At 40.6% G+C, this 20,665-nt stretch overlaps 1 protein-coding gene across 6 annotated transcripts in view; it reads left to right on the top strand.

Moving 5' to 3' along the window:
- phldb1b (pleckstrin homology-like domain, family B, member 1b) overlaps positions 1-20,665 on the top strand; it is a 130,109-nt gene that overhangs the window by 26,856 nt on the left and 82,588 nt on the right. For 5 of the 6 annotated variants that reach the window (XM_088011464.1, XM_088011460.1, XM_088011461.1 and 2 more), the window contains exons 2-4: positions 2,159-2,260; positions 7,069-7,192; positions 7,936-8,106. In XM_088011464.1, the coding sequence (XP_087867590.1) occupies positions 2,159-2,260; positions 7,069-7,192; positions 7,936-8,106 (397 nt within the window). Of the gene's footprint in view, positions 1-2,158; positions 2,261-7,068; positions 7,193-7,935; positions 8,107-12,376; positions 14,451-20,665 lie in introns of those variants that run through there. The other variant, XM_088011463.1, reaches the window with a different exon arrangement.

Below are 20,665 nucleotides of genomic sequence, written 5' to 3'. Positions count from 1 at the left end.
ACTGCCCTGATTTTTCATGGTGTAGATTTAACAAGTCCTCAGAATAATTCTTCAGAGGCTTTCTGGTCTTTACTGGCGCTGTCAATCATATCGAGCATGATGAACGGCGCTAACACCCTCCTCCTGGTTGTGATTGGTTGTTTTTGACCTGGTGGTGTGTTTCTGCAGATGGCAGTAGGACCACAGGGAGGCGACAGAGCAGCTTTTACAGATTATCTGTCTCATGTTATAAGTTACAACATAGTGGCAGGTTCATCAAATACGTAAAAAACATATTTTTTAATAAATGTTACACGCTGCAGCTGTTAGGATGAATCACGTTGCCGCCTCATCAAGTGTAGATAACAGTGGCAGTTTCCGATATGGGTGACATTGGCAACCACCCAGGGTGGCATTTTGTGGGGTTGGGGGAGGGGGTGGCATGAACCGAGGATATGAATGTCAACATTTAACCTAGTGGGGGGACGGGGGTGCCGGAAAGGTCACCCATGGCCACCAAACAGGCTAGGACCACCTCTGGTAGATAACACCACATAGAGCATATAAACAGTTTTTCTGATTTGCTTCACCCATCCCAGTTTATGCTTCAGTAATAGAGGCTTGTTCAGTCAGTTCTCCTGTGGCTCCTTGTGTAATTTTTCTGAAAATATGTCAGTCATCACTTTGTTCTTCTTCCTTTAAGTTGCTCTCTTCCTCAGTCCTCCCTTTTGATCACCGTTCACATACACACACACGCACGCACACACATCTCCCTTTGGAGCTGCCATTCAGGAATGCAGGTGTTAGCCTAGTGGAGCAGGCAGCAACAGGTCTGACCTCCTGAGTGGTAGTCTGTTGCAGGCACCGTGCCGGGAGCTTTAAATCAAAAGACGATTCCACACACACACACACACACACTGCAGTGTGTAAGCTGTCCGGGGCAATAAGGCTCACTCTGATAGGATTCAGTCAGCAGCAGCTCTCTGCCATGGAGGCCATGCACATGCTGGACAACTGGAGACAGGTAAGTATTACTAACCTATAATGAAAACTAGTGTTAATGGTGAACTCCTGCAAGCTGTTTCTTTTATTCTTTTTATTTTATTTATTTATTTATTTTGCTGCACCGGAGTTTAGAGACGAAACTTTCCAAATATTGTTTCATTTCTTCTTTGTAACCTGTTTGGTGCTTCCTCCAGGCTGACTCCACTGTCTGAATATCATTTCGCGGCTCTGTCAGGAGAGCAAACATGAGGATATTTGCTGCGGTGTTTAGTCATCCCGAGGCTAAAGCACATCGCAAACAGATTTCCATCCCCCGCTGCACACACATCTCTGGGAGCGACGGGGATAATTATGTGCTTTCTAACGTCTGCTGCATGCTAAACCACAGCATGTCTCACGTCTCGCCTAATGACTGCACAAATAGAACGTCTCACACTTACGTAGAACGTGGTTGCTGAAGATTTGTGCTAGCATACACAGTGAAATTTTATAATTATAAGAAAAGAGGATGGGTTTGTGCTGCTGACTTGATGGAAATACCCAAAAGGATTCCAGGTTGGGTTTGGGAAGATGCTCCTTATGAGGTTTGATGTGTGTTCAGTGGAGGTGACGATTTTGAATGTGTGGGTGTGTGTAAATGTGTGTGTACCTTGCTGTGTCTGCCATCTGTTGTTTTGTCTTTGTGATGACAACATGAATCACAGATAGGATATGATGGAGGGAGATCGGGGAACCCCCAGTTAACGTCATCAGAACTTCTGAAAACAATTCTGTCATGGAGTCACACAGAAGATTATGACAGTGTGTTAGGCGCATTGTAAATAATCTCAGACATTTTCTAGAAAAAACAAGGAAACGAGGAAATTTGTGTGTTTGAAACGTCAAAAATGTTCTGAAAAAAATTCAGGTTAATCTCAGAAATTGTCTAGAAAAATGGCAAATTCGTGAGTTCCAAAAGTTGAACTCTTTTGACTTTTGAAACTCAGAAATTTCCATGATTTTCTAAAACATTTATGATATTTTTGGGCGAAAATATACACCTCCTTATTTTCTATCTATAATGGCCCATACATGCTGTTTTAAGGCTTTATTACATGGATATTTGCTGCCTTTCTTGATGATAACTTGGGATTCTCTCTGTCTCTGCCTATGCCTTGTCCTTTTTGCTTTCCAGGATCTTCATGTGTCACAGGGAGACGTGGACAACTCCGTGGACATGGATCGCTTCAACAGGAACATGCCTGAGCTTGGGCGAAAAACTCACCAGGTGTTACAGGTGTGTGTGTGTGTGTGTGTGTGTGTGTGTGTGTGTGTGTGTGTGTGTGTGTGTGTGTGTGTGTGTGTGTGTGTGTTTGAGGTAATACTACATGAGAGCTGGAGGTTACAACCCCAAAGTCTTCACTGAAAGACACCAGCATAAGAATGACAGCATCCGTTGATCTGGTCGCTTTGACAGACTCTTGCTCCAGATCTCCTCAGTTGATAATCAGAGTTGAAGAAGCTGCAGGTCAGCTGAGGCAGCACAGCTGCGGCAGACTCTGACAGCAGATGTCAGTGTGTCATTAAGCACCCTGAGTAATTAGACAGACCCAGAGATTGGAAGTCTTTGTTTCCCACCTGCTGTCTCTGACAATCCTATTAGGCCTTAAGGGGAGGAGTTTGAGTCTGTGCGTGCGTGTGTGTGTGTGTGTGTGTGTGTGTGTGTGTGTGTGTGTGTGTGTGTGTGTGTGTGTGTGTGTGTGAGGAGTGATCTTCTTGTATATATTAGTGGTAGGACTCGATTAAAATCGTAAAGTCTTTAATTACTTAATTGCAATTAATCGAAAACTATTTATTGACAAAATAAGCAACATTTTCAAGTCAAAAATCCTTTTTGCAACAACAAAGATACTTATTATCTTTGAAATCTTAGGTTATTCAACCAATAGATTGGTGCAAAGTTCTATTATAACCATTCAGCTTCCAAATGCTCCAGGAATCATTCCTGGAACTTCTTTAGAAATGTGGACTGTGGACTCTGACATTGTGCTGTTGCTCCATGCATAGAGATGCTATCTGAGGCTTGAATAGCTCCTCTGATAAGCTAACTCCTTTTAGCACAACTTGAACACAACAACAGTGTTTTCCAGTGTTTCATTGGATCATATTTTTAGGTAAAACTGAATCCACTGACTTCATCATCAGTCTCTGATGTTAGCAGATGTCTCTTGTGCATCAGGTTTACAAGCAGACCAGAAACATGATACAAAAGTTCCGGGTAGGGGCTTTTGTATGTTAAAAAGAAAAATGTAAGTAATTGAGTTAAATTTTTAACCTGTATAATGGATGCAATTTATTAAATCAGATTAACGTGTCAAATCACAGCCCTAATAATAATAATTTATGCATATAAGATTGTGTTGAAGTGCTCATTATTTGAAATGGCTTTGCAGACACAGGAATATCCCTGCATGTATCAGTCAAATATGACCTTCCAAAGTGAATTTATATGAAGTGTTCCACATTGGGTACCAAACAACTTTAACCAGCTTCCCTGTCGCTGCTGAACAGTAACAATCCCACACTATGACGCACCCACCACCAAATTTCAGCTGATCTTTATCTTTAACATCTTGCATGTATAGCAACGTTTTGGTGTAGTCTGACCAGAGCACCTTGTTCCAGATGATTGTTGTGTCCCTGGACTTCTAACGCCTTTCGTTGTGATGTGACTCTGGATTTTATTGAGGATTATCAGAATAAAGAAGGATAACTAGGAAATGGACAACAAATTGTTCAATATTTTTATTAGTAAAATATTTGTGAGCAAGTTTGTGTGGGCCTATACATCAAATTACAGTAAAATACATTAAAGTAAAAAAAAAAAAAAGTAGGGGATTACAGTAATTACTTCTGGAAGTCAGATAAGAGTTAAAAGACGGCTGAAATTACTCCACAGAGACAGGATTGACTGATATTATTATTGCTGGAGGTTTTTAAAAGCTGCTGACTCACTGAGAAGACTTCAAGTTTAACAAATAGAAGTTAGTTTATGACGTTTCTAATTACTAGGAATGCAAGAAATTTTGTCAAACAGAAATGTGGAAATCCTTTGAAAATTTTCTACCAACGGTGAATGAGTTGTTGCATGCATTAAATGGTATAAAGGCAACACGTGCATGTGGGCATTCTGAAGTATTAGAGCATGAAGCAGTTGCAGAGTGCACCACTTGGGAGCAGCAGCGCACAGCAGATAGCAGCATGAATCCCTGCAGCTCCTCACTACTCCCATTACTCCCTGCTAGTTTTCCCAGCATGCCAGTCTGTAACTCAGTGATCCTCTTAGGCTTGACCCCACTTCACCTGCAGACCACCACAACTAGATAATCCCAGTTGGACACACACACGACAAGGGGTCGGGTCAATGACGGCATCCCAAGTACCAAGTATGTAAGCATAAAAGTGGCACAAAAAGACACATTCAAGGTATGTGTTCATATAAAAAGTCTTTGCTACTGAATGAGTCCACACCCATCAGAGCTCATATTCTGACTCCAGAAATAATCTGCTTTACAAAAAAACAAAAAACAAAACATCAGTTACAAAAAAGAGCAGAGAAATGTCAGAAACTGGAAATACTTTGCATCATGATAATCATTTAATAAAGATCAAACCCAGTCTGTTACAAGAAGCTGTATCCGATAGATATCCACCGATGCAGACTTTTAATTAATTATCACAGCCACTTTGCATGGCCAAGTTTAGCTGAGGACCAGTGGTGTTTGTCATTGTTAAAATGTTGAGCCTTGCATTGTTGGAAGAGTATGTCAAAATAGTGCAAACATTTAACCAATTTGCCAGATAAATTTTAAAATAAGAGGTTGATATGGAGCGTTCAATACAGTGAAGATGTAAAAATATACAACATCAAAAGTGCAGCACTGAGGGCTGCAAAGCTATTAAAATACATCCAAAATTATGTTGCTAACCTTCCAAAGCTGCATTTAGAGGGATGCTGTTTGCAAATTTTGGCCTGGCTTACTTTGTTATGATGTGGGTCTGCAGGCCACGATATATTTATCCTTCTAATTTACTGTTGAAAGATATAAACATAATGTATCTTCCCTAAATGAGTTATATGTTGAGATCTGTTTTTGAGTCTTACTCTTCAAAGTGTGTAATGTTACTTCTCTTTTGTGCGTGAAATAAATCAAGAAAGAGCTTTGTTAGTATTCTTAACACAGTTAGCAAAACAGTAGAAGTCAAGGTAGAAATCATCAAAACCTCATAAACAAATGCTTTATTTGTGGAACAGATGTTTTTGAAAAGATCAAGTTAGCTAGAATTCCCAAAAAGTTTTATGTTGAGACAAATTATTTAATTTGAAAATGCTATTTTAAAATAATTTAATTAAACAACATGCATCTTGGTAAGAAATCAAATGTATGAAGGCATTGGAATACACAAAATCTTGTGGGGGCTAGCAGTGCTAGCACAGCAAAGGAGGTATGTTAAAACAGAAACTGTAAGTTCTGCCTTAGCAACACGTTTACTTAAAAAGATAGATTATATAACTCAGACATTAGAATTTTAGGAATTTTCACTTCATTTTACTACAAAGTTGATATTTCAGAAGCAGTATCTTGCTAAAATCAGAAACATTTTCATTTTAATGAGAAGTGTCATTTTTTGTCATTTTAGCAAGTTTTGTTTACGGTTACAATGACAAAGTTTCTTGTTTTAAAGAGATACTGCACCTGAATTTATTTCTTAGCTGTGGCAGTTAAACGCTCCTGTAAGCTTCATTGAAATAGACATTAGTTTTCTAGCTAGCTGCTAGTCAGAATTAGCTCTCTCTTAGCATCTTCAGATTAGCTCTCCCCAGAAGCTAAAGCTAACGGTTAATCTCAGCCAGGCTAAGACAGACGCCTTTTTTTTTTACTGCTTTGCCATATTTAAAGGCAGTAAAAGAAGTGAATATAGCTCAAATGCCACATTTTGAAGGTTTATAAAATAGCATTTGCATGAAGTTCCATGATATCTTGGTGTCTGAAGTTGTTTGAAGATGGTAGAAACCTGCTTTGATCTGACAGCTTCTCTGTACAACCACTATGCTCCTCACACTGATGTCTTTCTTTTAATTTAGTGTGGGAATAATGATACTTACGCCTGGTTTTAATATTTCAACTGAATTTAACTTAAAGAAAGCTCATTCATGTAGGAGTTTACACATGCATTAAATAGAAAATGAGGGTAAAATGATCAAGACAATGAGAAAATAAGTCATGCTAAATAAGAAGGCTGAATTACATCGAACTGTCTGTTTTAGCACCCTGATATTTGTACATAAAGCATAAAGTCAGCAGGAGAAAAAATACCTCTAATTTATTCAGTGTTTTGAAACCTTGGAGGTATCGCTCAAAACTGCTGTGGTGGGATTAATTTAACGAAAAGCAAATCACTGAAAAGCAGAATTGGCTTTATATCCAGGCTGTGCTGAGAGCGCTCAACACAAGTTAGTTCTCTGAACAGCCTCCAGGATCCTCGTGCCTCATAACTGTGGAGAGCTGTTGCCATGGTGACAACCCCTTCACCCCCCTTCTTGCTGAGCACATGGTGGTGCTTTAGGGAGAGCTTGGAGGGGGGAAGACGACACACACACACACACACACACGCACACCTAAATGTACACTTTTCGTAGTGTGTAAACAGGAAGAGAATTCAGTGGCTTATAAGAGGATCCTTCTTTTTATCTCCAGATGGGAGATAAGAAGAGAGACCCTCTGTCTGGGTGTCACATGAACCAGTGAAGCTTTAAATTCAGCAATGGTCAGAGTTTATCACAGTCACATTATCAACAATTTATTTATTTTTTTGTTGGCTCTGGTGGCCTTTATTTGAAAGTAGTTCGACAGGAAAGAGGGTAATGAGAGGGGGGAAGACATGTGGGAAATGTCACCAGGTCAGGAATCGAACCTGCGACCACCACCACAACGACTATGGCCTCAGTACGTGGGTTGTGCTTTGCCCCTGCGCCACCACATCAACAATTTTTGATATGGTTCTGTTGAAACTGCGCTCTTTGTGTTACATGCTTGTCTGCAGAGTACCCCACTGGATTTAATAGAGACTGGAAAGGGGCTGAAGTTTCAAGCAGAGCGCCCCCACCTGGTCAGCCTGGGCAGTGGACGACTGAGTACAGCAATCACCTTGCTGCCTCTGCCTGAGGGTGAGCCAGTAACCTCCACACAGCACAGTGATTTGCTCCGTTCAGACAAATGACACAAAAACGTATCTAAATTACTTCACTGTAGAAAAGTACGGCTGACAGAGCCGAGTACAAGTAATCACATGTGCTGAGAGATCATGCATTGTCTTCCATTTTGGAGGCAGAGTACAGGTCACAGTGTCCCTTTGATTTTTCAGAAGAACACAAAACAGAATCAGATCTAGTCATATATTATTCATCCCAGTTTAGCTCAGTTTATATTTGGTTGTTTTATGCAGAACCTATTTAAATGTATAGCCCATTGACCCATTCAATCCAATTATTCCTGGTTATCCAATCAGACACTGAGGTTTTCCATAATTAGCCATTTTAAGCCTGACATTTATTCTTGAAATGTCTTCTCAACAAATCAATAAAAAATGCTATAGCAAATTTGCAAGTAGCTTACTGTTCTCATATTAGTAAAACCAGATCTGTAGGATTATGTGCTGCTGTTATGCTGTTGCATTTCTTGCATAGGAAACAATCGTCGGATGTTTTTCCCATTTTGAACGTGAGAGGTGACACTTCAGCCATTGCTTTAACTTGAACTGTTCCTGTGACAACTCTCACATGATCAGATGTGTAGAAATCATCATAAAAAAGTTTATATATGCGTATATTTCAGTACACCTTACATCATCAGAGGTCAGTTCTATCTTTGATACCGTCTTTTTGAGACCTGAACATGTCCCTTCCTTCAGGCTGCACCACTCTGGGGTACGGTGCCGTGGACATCAACATCCAGGGCCCTGGTGTGGCAGCACAGCACTGCTACATCGAGAACAAGTCAGGTGTCATCACGCTGCATCCTTCTGGGAACCTCTGTGCTGTTGACGGGCTCCAGGTCCAACAGCCCACCCGTCTATCACAAGGTATGGATCTGTGACTCTCTACTAAAAGCAGCCATTTTACCACCCATCAGATGTCCGCGCATGCTGTCGTGTTAGCGATCGATCCATCAGCTCTCCACCTGCTGAAGAAAAGGTTGCAAACGATCCCAGAGATTGACAGGAAATAGCCGCCTGTATTTCCGGCTTCAATGAGTTAACCTAGAAAGTCTGGTTGGTTTGGGGAATACGTAATCAAACTCTGATCCAGACTGAAAGAGCAAACTCTGGTCTGCCTAGATCTAGATCTGGTTGAAGTGAACGCTGGTGCGGTTTGAATGCCTATGTGAATGCTAAGCAGACTGGAGACTGCTCTGAAAGCAGGAAGCAGGCTTCAGTGCACGGCATTCTGGGTAAATTCAATCAAAGCAAATGCGCTATTCTTGTGCTAGGGGGAGAAATTATTTGCCAAAGACAGAAGAGAAATCCTACAACCGCTAAACTCTGGCGTCACTCCATTTTGTTTACATTTCGTGAAGGATGTTGTGCTCAGTGTTTTCTTCAGAGGTGTTTGTGTTGTTCCATTCAGTGGTTCTTGGTACAGCGCCACCACAGGAGGGGGGGAACAGGTTATTCAAATGCTTTGGCTTGTTTGACGCAGTGCAGTGTGAAAGCGAATCACACCAGCTGTAAATATAACAAATGTTGCCATTTTGGTCACTAATCAAACCAAGTCTACTGGACTATCAGCTGGGAAAATACTCTTAACCAAATTTGCTGCTGGTGGCCCCCCAATGGGCCACAGCCCCCACTTTGAATAACCCTGCACCAAACAACCTCTGAGGCATTCACAGAACACCTGGATTTCTACTAAGTTACGCACAGAGGTTAGGATTTCAAATTTTAAGGATTTTAAAAGGGTTACACACAAATATATGCCACAATTTTCAGATTTCAGAAACAAATGAAAACAATGTATCCATTTCCTTCCATTTCACAATGATGCTCTTCTTTGTGTCATCACATCCCATTAAAATAACAGTTTGTGGTTGTAATGTGATAATATGTAGAGATATTCAAGGTGACGCAATTCAGATGTATTCAGTTGTTTCCTACGAGTCAAGGTTCTTTGCAGACGTTCTCTGGTTATCACAGTACAACCTGACGTAGACGTGATTCCATGGCAGACGATGGTTCTAAGACACAGGAAGCAAATTAAACAAGACCCACTTTCACTTCTACAAAATCATTTCTTTCATCCACGCTGCTCCTAACGCCACAGCAAATCCTCAAGACTCAATTAAGAAGGGAGGAAAAAAAACGCATGTTAGACAGTTTGATGTTTATGTGCCTGTACATGTGTGCTGTACAACAGTGGTTCAAGTGAGGAACATTGTTGCACTCAGCATGTTGGAAATGCACTGTAAGCTTGACCAACTTTACTGAGGAAGTGAAACTGTAAGTGTTTCACTGTTAGTCATTGAAATTCATAGAAGTTCACTCCAGAGGCCAGTGTGGACCAGACTGAACCCTATGAGGGTGAGATAAGCCGATACTACTCAGCATTACTCACAGCTTCTGAACTTCCCCCTGTGCTGCTGTCTAATCTCTCAAGTTAAAGAGAAGTTAGTTAAACTATATTAGTTAATGCTTCTTCAAGGGGCAGTATTATGTAAAATTTACTTTTTTGAGCTGTACATCATGTTATAATCTTATTCCCTCATTAAAGACATACCTGGAGCATTGTTTTGACTCTTTCATGCATGCTTGAAAAAGCCTTTAATCTCCATGGCAACCATTCAGCTGTGTAAAATGCCTGGGTGGACCTAGCTCTGTCCTCGAGACGCAGCTCCAATTTCAAACCTTTTGAGCTTCCTCCTCACAGAGCAGCCATCCCCCGGGACTTTCCCCCTCAGCTCCTTTAGACTAGCCAGCAGCAATTAGCAAACACCTGAGCTTACTATACAAGCTGCTTCTCAGTGCAACGCTGGTAAAATGTTCCTAAAGGGTTAAAAGAGGAGCCATGTTGTGATGACTTCCTGAAGGTGGAGTGTCAGAAAGAGCAGAAGTTTTTAAAGAGACAGAGACCCAATTTCAAGGTGTTGGATTGCAAAGTCAATTTTCTTTTAAGTCATATTTGATCTCTATAGAAATTTTATGACAGCTGTAGTTAACACAGTTACTTGATTGTGCTATAAAATGGCACTATGTGTCTGGAAAATACATAATACCATTCCTTAATAAATCATGTCGTATCCGCAGGACTGAGTGGTTTGTGTTGTGCCTGATGTAACTGTCTGTCAGTGTGTTCCTCTGCCTGCTGGTATTTGGACATGGACTCTGGCAAAGTAACCTGAGTGGAGACACGGTGCTATTTATACTGCCCTCTCTGCCCCAGACAGAGGCAACCCTAAACCCAGAGGTTTCAGGTTGAAGACTGAGTGTGAGGGGAAACCTGAGTGCACTGTCAGGCTGCTGGAGGGCAATGAATGAGCGATCTGCAGATCTAATTTTACAACAGGAAATGGATCAGACTTTATTGGTCACTTGCCACTCCCATGCATTACATGAGCAATACGTTACAAGGTGCTTCAGTTTTCTCAGTACAAGCGGGGGCATTGATGGGTGGAGAGGTTGCATCGCAGCAAGCCAGGACAAGATTCTCCCATGTGCCAAAAGTCCTTCTAACTATATCCTTTGGCTTTCCTTTTAATGAAGTGATCTACACCTCTTCAAGGCTTTGACTTGTCAGCAGGTTGATTTAAACAAAATCAAGCATCAACAAGCAGCTATTGTTGCACAAAGCAAATGTGCCCGACAAGCTTTTGAAAGTAATTCTTCTTGATTTGCTGTAATGTCAGAAGAGCCGGTGGACAGAAATCCATTCAAAATCAAAGGGATGTAAAGAGGAAGTTGGTTTGCAGAAGGAAGGATAAAAAGCAATGAAGGAGTAAAGTAGGAAAGCCGTGTTGTCTTTACTGAACCTCAATGACTCAGATCAAGACATCATGTAGGACAAGCTGGTTTCTAGCACCTATGTAAACATCTTTCATCCGTCGTTCATGCCGCTTATCTTCTGTTTTCCATAAACACATTATGAAAACGTTCAGCGTTTGTAGCGTCACTGTGGTCCTGCCATCACCAACAATTACCTTCAGTATGCTATGATACTGTTGTGAAAATGTTTTGGTTTATTGAAATAACTGTCACCTTAAGCTGAAACCAGATTATTTACATACACTGAGTGAAAAGATACATGCATAATTTTATTCTCACCTTCTGAAGTTAAATCAAACCAAAGTTTTCTTGTTTTAGGTAGTTAAGATTACCAAAATTATTTCTATTTGCCCCTGCGAGGGACTGGCGACCTGTTCAGGGTGACCTCGCCTCTCTCTCTCGCATGAAATGTCTCGCTGGAGATAGGCACCAGCACCCCACTAGGTACAAGGATGTAAAGAAAACGAATGAATGGATGATGGATTTCTATTGTTAATGCCAGAAAGTGAAGTGAGAACATTTTTTGGTAACACTTTATTTGAAGGGGGGTGAATAAGACTGACATGACACTTTCATAAACATGACATAACATCTGTCATGACCATGAATAAGCCTTCATGAATATTTATGACTGTTGTCATAAAGTGTCATTTGGTAAATTATGACACTTTTAATACAAAGTTGACATTATTCAAAATGTCTTTGTTATGACAACTTGACATTAACCAGGAAATCATTACTGTTTAAACTTTACCTTTAATAACATAAAGTTACCTATTTTTTTAAAGTGTAATCAGTAATACTTTTATAACAAATTTATATCAGTAATGATTTCTTGGTTAATGTCAAGTTGTCATAACAAAGACATTTTGAATAATGTCAACTTTGTATTAAAAGTGTCATAATTTACCGAATGACACTTTATGACAACAGTCATAAATATTCATGAAGGCTTATTCATGGTCATGACAGGTGTTATGTCATGTTTATGACAGTGTTATGTCAGTCTTATTCACCCCCCTTCAAATAAAGTGTTACCATTTTTTAAGATATTTTTTGTAGCTTCCTTCAAATTCAAAGCTTATATATATTTGGTCAGTGTCAGGTAAAGCTGCATTTTGAAACTTGGGTCAAACCTTTTGGGCTTAATCAAAATAAATAAATAAATAAATAAATAATCAACAGATCAGCCATACACTGCACTGTCAAGCAGAATGGGCTGCATTTTTCACATGTTGGTGTTATTTTTAGCTGCAGATTCATGTGCACTATTGATGGAGGATTGATAATTGATTATTAGGCAGCCCTTGCCTCATTTTTTTAAATACATGTTTTAATAACCTTTTTAGATATGTAAAAGTGGTGTGGTGTGTCAATGAAACATGCACTGTCCTGTCTCTGACTTACATGCATAATGATTAGTAATGGGTTATTAGTAGAGGTGTGCCAATCGATCGGTCACCGATCATAATCGGGCCGATTTTCGTGAAAAAGTGCATGATCGGTGATCGGCGACCATTGGCTGTTGTTGGCGATACCGATCATCTCATTTCGCAGCCTGCCTGTGCAGCTGGTCTCCTCTTTCCTTCACTGCGCAAACGCGCAGCAACAAATCCTAAGCGATGTGGAACTATAACGCACTGAGTGAATGGGGAGGTTTGCGTGTTGCGGCGGAAAATTGAAGCAGGTCAAAATGCATCAACACAACGACGCTAATACGACATAAAACAATGAGATACTTGACGGAGTTTGGCTACATCGAGGCTCACTGCAGTAAAAAAGACATACGGAGGATCAGACAGCAGGTAAAGCAGCGCACAGCTACAAACACTCACCCGGATTAGCATGACGGTCAGAAAGCTAAACAAATAACCCGCAAAATTATTTAAGTCTTCGAGCTGCGATGTCAGACGCTGGTTCTGCTCTCCTGTTGAACCGCTGCTACGCTACAGGTAGTAATATTTCACAGACGGAGCTTCGCTTCTGCTCCACCTGGTAGTGACTCTCACACCGAATCTCTGCTTAAAGCTGCAGCATCTAACTAAAAAAATACATTTTACATACGTATTAAAACTTTCGCTGTCCTAACATGAGACAGATAATCTCTAAAAAAAATAATCGATCTCCTCCCTGTTCTGCATAATTACTCCGCTCAGTCAGAAACAGCCAATCAGAGCTAGCAGTAATCAGCTAGCCGCCATGCTATCAGGAAGTTTTCATTCAGTAACTCTGGATTGTTTATTGTAATGGATCCTGTTTTTGCCTTTGAATGTTAAGTTTTATACTTGAATTTTTTTTGGCAATGTTGAGAGGTTTTATTTTGGCTCTTTGTATTATTTAGCCTCTTCAGAGCCTTCATATGTTTTCAGTCTGTTAAAGATAGTATTATCAATAGCAGTACAATTTGCACAATGCCTGTTTTGTTTAGTTTTCTTCTTGACAAAAGTTATTAAAAACAAGTTTTTGTCTAAACTAAGGTGAATTCATGGTTCCTTTTTCCACATAATGTAACCGGTAGTGTTTATGATAAAAAAAAATAATTATGTGATCGGTATCGGTGATCGGCCCTCATGGGTGATCGGTATCGGTATCGGGAGGAAAAAACCTGATCGGCACATCTCTAGTTATTAGTAATCTGTAGGTCTGGGTTTGAGATGTGGATCATGGTATGATCCTGCCCCACATAGAGTGATTACTCCTGCTGAGGCTCATGTGACTCCAGGGAGCTCTTGGACAGGATGCTTCCCCTACTTTCACTGTGTTTATGGCTCATAATAAATCTCTACTCATACTTATGCTGTAACCTTTGCTCGTTAATGATTAGGATAAGGTTTGAAAATAGGAGAGCTGCCTAAAGAGGTTATTGCAATATTCAAGCAATCTGAAGAAGTTCCTCCTTATGTGTCCCTCCTCCTCCTCTTCCTCCCCCTGACTCTCTCCTTCCCTCTGCGGGCTGGGACGTGACTGTGAGCCAGCTGTTTCGCTCAGCCTCGCCGTGCCACATAGCGTCTTCGCTGCGCCACTGAGAGTGAGTGGGTAGGGTGGGGGCGACACGGAGACAATGGGCAAATAGATTACAAAGACAGTAAAGTCCCGGGCGGCTGCGGAGTGAAGAGGGAACCGAGGAGGAAGCTGCCGGCGGATCAGCTCGCGCGCTGTAAGAAGACGGCAAGCGGACAGCTGCCACGGTCAACTTTCAGATTATCGGCAGAATATATTAGACTGCGAGTTTACAGGGATTATCATAACAAAAGCGCGACCCGGAGGACAAAAGCAGCCAGTAAATAAACGCCGCTGCTCACAATTGCACAGAAACACGTGGTTTTTATTTAAAGGAACAGAAGCGATGAAATCAGCGGAGGGACACGGGAGTTCTGTTCATAAGACCTGAAGTAAGTTGGACTTTTGTCTGGTTTTAGTCTGTAGACTTTCTGTTTTTTTAAGTAGTTGCTGCTTGTGGTTTTAAGATGATTACTGGGCTTTTATTTATTTATTTATTTATTTTATTTTATGCAGAAGTTAAAAACTACTTGTAACTTAACTAACATTGATATACATTTTTAATAAGGTAACAAAAAATACTTGTTGAAAGTATGAACATACAAAAACCCACCCTCTACACACTTTTTTCTCTTTTTTTATTTTTATTAAATAAAAAATCACAAATCAGAATCTTTTTTTAAAAAAAAGTGTTTTTTCCTCTTTCCATCTTTCATTCATTCATTCTTATTTTTAAAAGAAATATAAAAAGTCAATATATTTTGTGAAAATAATGTATTTCTGTTATTTTTCCTCTTTTTCTTTCTTTTTATGAAATAAAACAATAGCAAGTACAAAAATGTACCCTGGTTGAATTGTGGTTGGGGGCCACACAAAATCAGCTCAGGAGCTGCAAATGGGCTTCTGGGCTCACTTTGGACATCCCTGTTGCTTTTGTGTGCTCTACTTAACCAAATTTAGTTTAAAATTGTACATTATGCAATGAATATATTAACTTTAATCACCACACTCACATATCCTTTTTAAATTAGATATTATATAAAGACAAACATTTTTTATAATCTTGTACATATGTTTGCCCCTTTTTGGTAAAAAAAAAAAAAAGAATGTTTTTTCTCTTTCTCTCTCTCTCCCGCTCTCTCTTTTTCATTCTTAATTTTTTATGTTGGGAGACAGTGACTCAGGATGTAGCAACCTGAGCTAACTAGCAACCAACTAGCAACGTGGTTGCTAGTTGAAATCCCGGCTCCTGTTTGCTTGTGGTGATCAGGGGTCTGGTGACACAGATTGACTGGCAGCCTTTGCCTCAGTCTACCTCATGGCTACATCATCACTGTGTGAATGGGTGAATGACTGATGGGCTCTGACTTAATAATACACAATAAATGCAGGGTTTTTACCCTTTTTAAAGATTAAAATGTTTATTTTAAAATGAGGTGTTTGTGAGATTTTCTTGCAAGATTTTATTTCTTGTTAGCTGGGTAAACAATTTAGTATTTAAATTCATAAGATGAATAGAATTGATTTTTTTTCAACCAAATTTCTTCAGTTATCCTTCTGACAGACCTAACTTACAGATCTGTTTTTCTTTTTTACGTATTTTTAAAAATTAATTTAAAAAACTGCACTGCAGAACACCAACAACATGTGTTTAAGATTTTCATTATTCCGTGTGGGCGTTGAAACTGCTGGTTTTCCATGGAGAACCTGTTAGGATGATCTTTGTTTGCCCATTCCTTGATATTCTCCTTGGCTTTGAATTATTATGAGGAAATATTTAAACTTTACAGGAAGAAAGTGTTAGGTTTCAGCTGTAGCTGGTGTGACTCTCAGGACTTGCAACCCAACACCTGCAGTCTCCAACCACTCAGTCCCACAGTTCTGACGTCCCTCCTGCCTCCATGTGAACTCTATGAATAGTCTACAAACATATACACCCCCGCCCCGCGACATCCCATCCAGTCTAGCAGGATCACACTGTCTCTGTCTACTGTTTCATTGCTATTCCTGGTGTCCAGTGCGACCAAACTGGAACTGCTAACTGGAAGAGAATGGAGCTTCCCCTTATATCTGCTGGCACCTTGGGGCCACAACCCCTGATCCCATTAGACATTTCCTACCTAGTTGTCTCTGACCTGCTCCCACTGCTCTACAAGAGCAGCCACTCCGTCGTGTCATCAGTGACACATTGTGTTGACCCCTGTATTGGAAGTGATGAGTCAGAGACAGAGAGAAGCCCCCCCAGCACTCATCGGAGTGCTGTGAGAATGATGTGCTCTCCCAGGGTGGTGGGGGGGTGCCACAGGCACAGGTCAGACATGTGTAAGGGGCCCACGGGGGCCATGATGAGAGGAAGGAGGCTGATAGCAGCTGGTGTCCCCCGCTTTGCTGGGTCAGTGTGTGTCCCTGGATGTTGTAGACAGAATGTGAGCGTACATCCTCTGACTGCCCCCAGGTCAAAGAAGGGTTCCTGAACGAGAGGCTCATTAGACTCTACAAATATACCTTTGGGTGAATTCTTCACGTTGTCCTCCATGTGTTTGTATATCATAGACGTATTTTATAGCTTTCCTCTCAATCAACGCTCTGGTATTTCTTTTGTCTGGTCAGGGTGGGGACTTCGTCCAACTTTTAGCGTCACTTGGAAGGAAAGCTTAAAGAAGGCTAAGATCTGTGGACTTGATGCTAGCAAAGCTAGCTGTACTGACTGAGACACATATGCTGCATCCGCGATGAAAAAAAGTTGTCAATCATGCGCTGAATTATTGTGTGTTGACTGAGGTGTCGCATATATGGGACAACGCTGTGACCAAAGTCTGCAATATAGTGATATGACATTCAGGAACGATCCGATTCCTCTGGACGGATCTTTACTAAGTCCTAAAGGACTGAAGCCTCACTGAGAGCCGTTCTTTGTTCTTGTGTTGCTCTGCATACACTGCAGTAGCTATATATATATATATATATATATATATATATATATATATATATATATATATATATATATATATATATATATATATATACACACACACACACACACAAACATACATACATACACTCATTTATTTAATCGCCGAATATGTAAAAGTTGAACAAACACAGAGCATGCTCATTGATTGATTTCGTCTCCTGTCATGGTGGCAAACATCGCAGCAGGAGGGAGGATGAGAACAGTCACGGTGCTCCTTCTGCTTGTTGCGCTGTTGGACAGTGTTCATAGTTGAACGTTATTTACCGTTAATTGCGATGTTTCAGTTGTGGTTTCTGACATGGGCAATATGGGCAACCGCCCAGGGCGTTATTTTTCTAGGGATGGCAGGAGACCTCTGAGGATTGTAGCACAGCGATGAAAGCAAAACAGAATGAAAGGAGTTTTAATTGATACTGGTTAAATTTATTTCAGCTCTAAGTATTTAATATCTAGGTGTTTTTATGGGAATGTGGATCTTTCAGATCAATCTGAGAACCAATTTTGATAGGTGCACTTAATTTTATTGTGTCATGTAGCGCGGGGTGCTGGTCTTGGTCTCGGGTTCGGTGGTCTTGACTACAACTCTGCTACGTGGCTCCTTGGTTGCATGTTCTCCCTCACCCACCTTCTTTCCATCCCCTCTCAGTTGGATTTCTTTCTAAATAAATGTCACTAATGAAGTTCATGCTATGTTAGGACAGGAGACGAGATGTTTCCATCCCTGAAATTATGATTCATAGAATCACATATCTAAGTATAAATTGTTACAGAGAATAAACACAATAAGAAAATGTTTAATCTGTGGCATTGTCTATTAAAATGGCACATTTCTAATGTATTACAATTAAATACAATCGGCACACTTAATGATATTGTATTAGCGATTAGGTAATGCATTCAGCAAGTACTTGTACTTTTAAACTTAAGTATTTTTAAAAGCCAGTACTTTTTTACTTTTACTTAAGTAAAATGTTAATGTGGTAGTTTGACTTTTACTTGAGTACATGTTTTGAGTACTTTCTCCACCACTGCTAGTTGGGCAACCAGCCCTGTTCCTTCTCCACCAGAGCAGCATCCTGGTGGAGAAGGAACCACGGGGGCCATGATGAGAGGAAGGAGGCTGATAGCAGCCTCCTTCCTCTCATGGCAGCACAAAAATGGCTTTTTGTGCTGCCATTTTGTGCAGCACAAAATGGCGTCCTGACTGGTTGAGCCAACTCTCAACCTTATCAGCTTGGTGTCGACCTTGGCACGGATATCAGCTTTGAGAATGTGCAGACCTAAGTCTTTAATCCAATTTCTTTGTATTATTGTAATGTTTAAAAATGCATACAATATTACATGGCCTTCATACAATTACAAAAACATATTGTCCTTACTTTTTTTTCATTAACCTTTATGTTTGAAATTTGGCAAGGAGGTGCAACAGGTTTCTCAATTAGTTTCGACCATGTGACACAGTACAGCATGAAAGCGAACTATGGAGTTAGATTTGTTTCACAATTGTTCAATCGTGAAACCAATTGACGTGTGGTGCAGATTAATGTGGACCTGATAACATTGGTGCAACGATCTGCGGTTTTCCCATTTTAGCTTCAATGCTAGTTAATACACGCACACACACTGATGATTGCGCAACAGTTTTTAACATATTTCCTCCAGATATATTTGGTATTTTCCACGCTTAATGCCACTCGACAGAGGTGCGCTGGTTAACGAATTCAACATAAAGACAGGCGAATATTACACAAGCCTAGTTAATGAACTTTACCTAGTACTAACATTAGCTAGCACAATATGCTACCGGGGATCGCGGCAGACAAAATATGTGACTGTCGTCATAAGTTGTGTAAGATTTCTTCTATGAAACAGGGTGGACACTTTAGTAGCTGCTAAACGGTGTAATTTTGTGAAGATTACTTACCATCACATTCTGTGTCCCGTCACCGAAGCCCTGCAGTTCGGGACGGAGTTCTGAGATCTCAGGGAGTCATCCGCTTTAGTCAGCGCTAACCAATCGGAACACGTCTTACATCGCTCGTCCTTAAGCCCCGCCCAGAATGTTCACGTAAGCTTCCCCAAAGCAAATAAAGTTGTATAAGCAAGAAAACAAATTCAACCAAAAACTCAGAAAAAGTTTCAACCAAAAAAAGAGACTCAACCAAAAAAAAAAGTTTCAATCAAAAAAAAAAGTTTCAACCAAACAAAAAGACTCAACCAAAAAAAAAGTTAAAAAAAAAAAAAAAACTTAGTGATTTTTGCTTTGACATGATTTTTTTTTGATCGAATAATTGTGAAACAAATCTAACTGCATAGCGAACTGCCCCAGCTAAAAATGCAACAAAACTTGCAATTTTGGCCCCCAAATTAATTAATATCAGGTGTGAAAATACCCTTAGAGTGATTATTCCATGTCATTTTTCTGGTGGTTGTAAACAACCACCAGATGACATGGTTGACTTCTTCAAAATCAGTCCTCTTGTTTGTGGCCTTCTGCTTCAGGGAATGAGTTGAACAGCCGCCTGTAGTTAACAGAGAGGAGGTGAGGGAGGTGGATGGTTGGCGATGGTGTTGTGGGGATAGAGAGGCAGAGAACATCTGTTCAGACAAGCCAGAATCGGCCCCTGACATGCTGCTCATATGCCCCAGCTTACAGCCTGCTAGATGAACATCTGGTCTGTAGGATGTGGATGCTGAGAGCAGCAGGAACTGATTGTGACAAAAAAGTGTGAAGTCGACTCGCCGCAAGAAGAGACCCCTTATCACACTGCATAGTCTCTTTCTTTGAGAGATGAAGAACTCAAAGTAAGGTGTCCTCAAATTTTGTGAAAGTGGTAAAAAATTTAAACTGAGATGTTAAAGGTTTGGACACATTTTCATGTAACTCTGAGTGTATCTTTATACTTTCATCAACAGTTGAAAGTATAAAGACGGTGAATTTGACATAACTTTTCTTAGCACTGTTAAACCAAACCTCCAGGTTTGGAGTTGTTTCCACCTCAGAACTGAATCAGCTAGAGTGTGTGTGTGTGTGTGTGTGTGTGTGTGTGTGTGTGTGTGTGTGGGTGTGTGCGTGTGTGTGTGTGTGTGTGTGTGTGTGTGTGTGTGTGTGTGTGTGTGCGCGCGCGCGCGTTTGTTTGTAATACCTTGTGGGGACGATTTTCCTGACATATACTACGTATATGTCAGGAAACCCTGTTTTTGGGTCAGGGGTCAGATTTAGGGCTAAGGTATGAATTTAGTTTTGGTTAGGTATGTGATGGTTAGGGTTAGGAAAAGGGTAAAGGTAAGGTTTAGGCTGTAGAAATGAATGGAAGTCAATGGAAAGTCCCCACAAAGATAGCAACACAAACATTCGTGTGTGTGTGTGTGTGCGCGCGCGTGTGTAGCTGCTGCCTAGGAGCATCTTGTGGTATCTGCTGGCATCAAATGTATTCTGATATATCATCACTTTTTCCAACCAACCTTTTTTTTTCGGGCCATTTTTCCCCACTGATGGAAACGTAAGTTTCTGCTGAGTGTGTTTGTTGCCGTCAGAGCAGCAACATATCTTCCTGTGGTGTGCCTGTGTTCCCTGGAAGGGAGTCATTGATTAACTGGGGGACCTGACTCGCCAGTGTCTGCTGACACCAG

This window comes from Poecilia mexicana, unplaced genomic scaffold (genome assembly GCF_051168715.1).
Source record: "Poecilia mexicana isolate PSO_F unplaced genomic scaffold, ASM5116871v1 scaffold_13, whole genome shotgun sequence".
NCBI classification, from domain to species: Eukaryota; Metazoa; Chordata; class Actinopteri; order Cyprinodontiformes; family Poeciliidae; genus Poecilia; species Poecilia mexicana.
The sequence above is the reverse complement of the archived record's forward strand: the minus strand, read 5'-3'. Positions and strand labels throughout refer to the sequence as shown.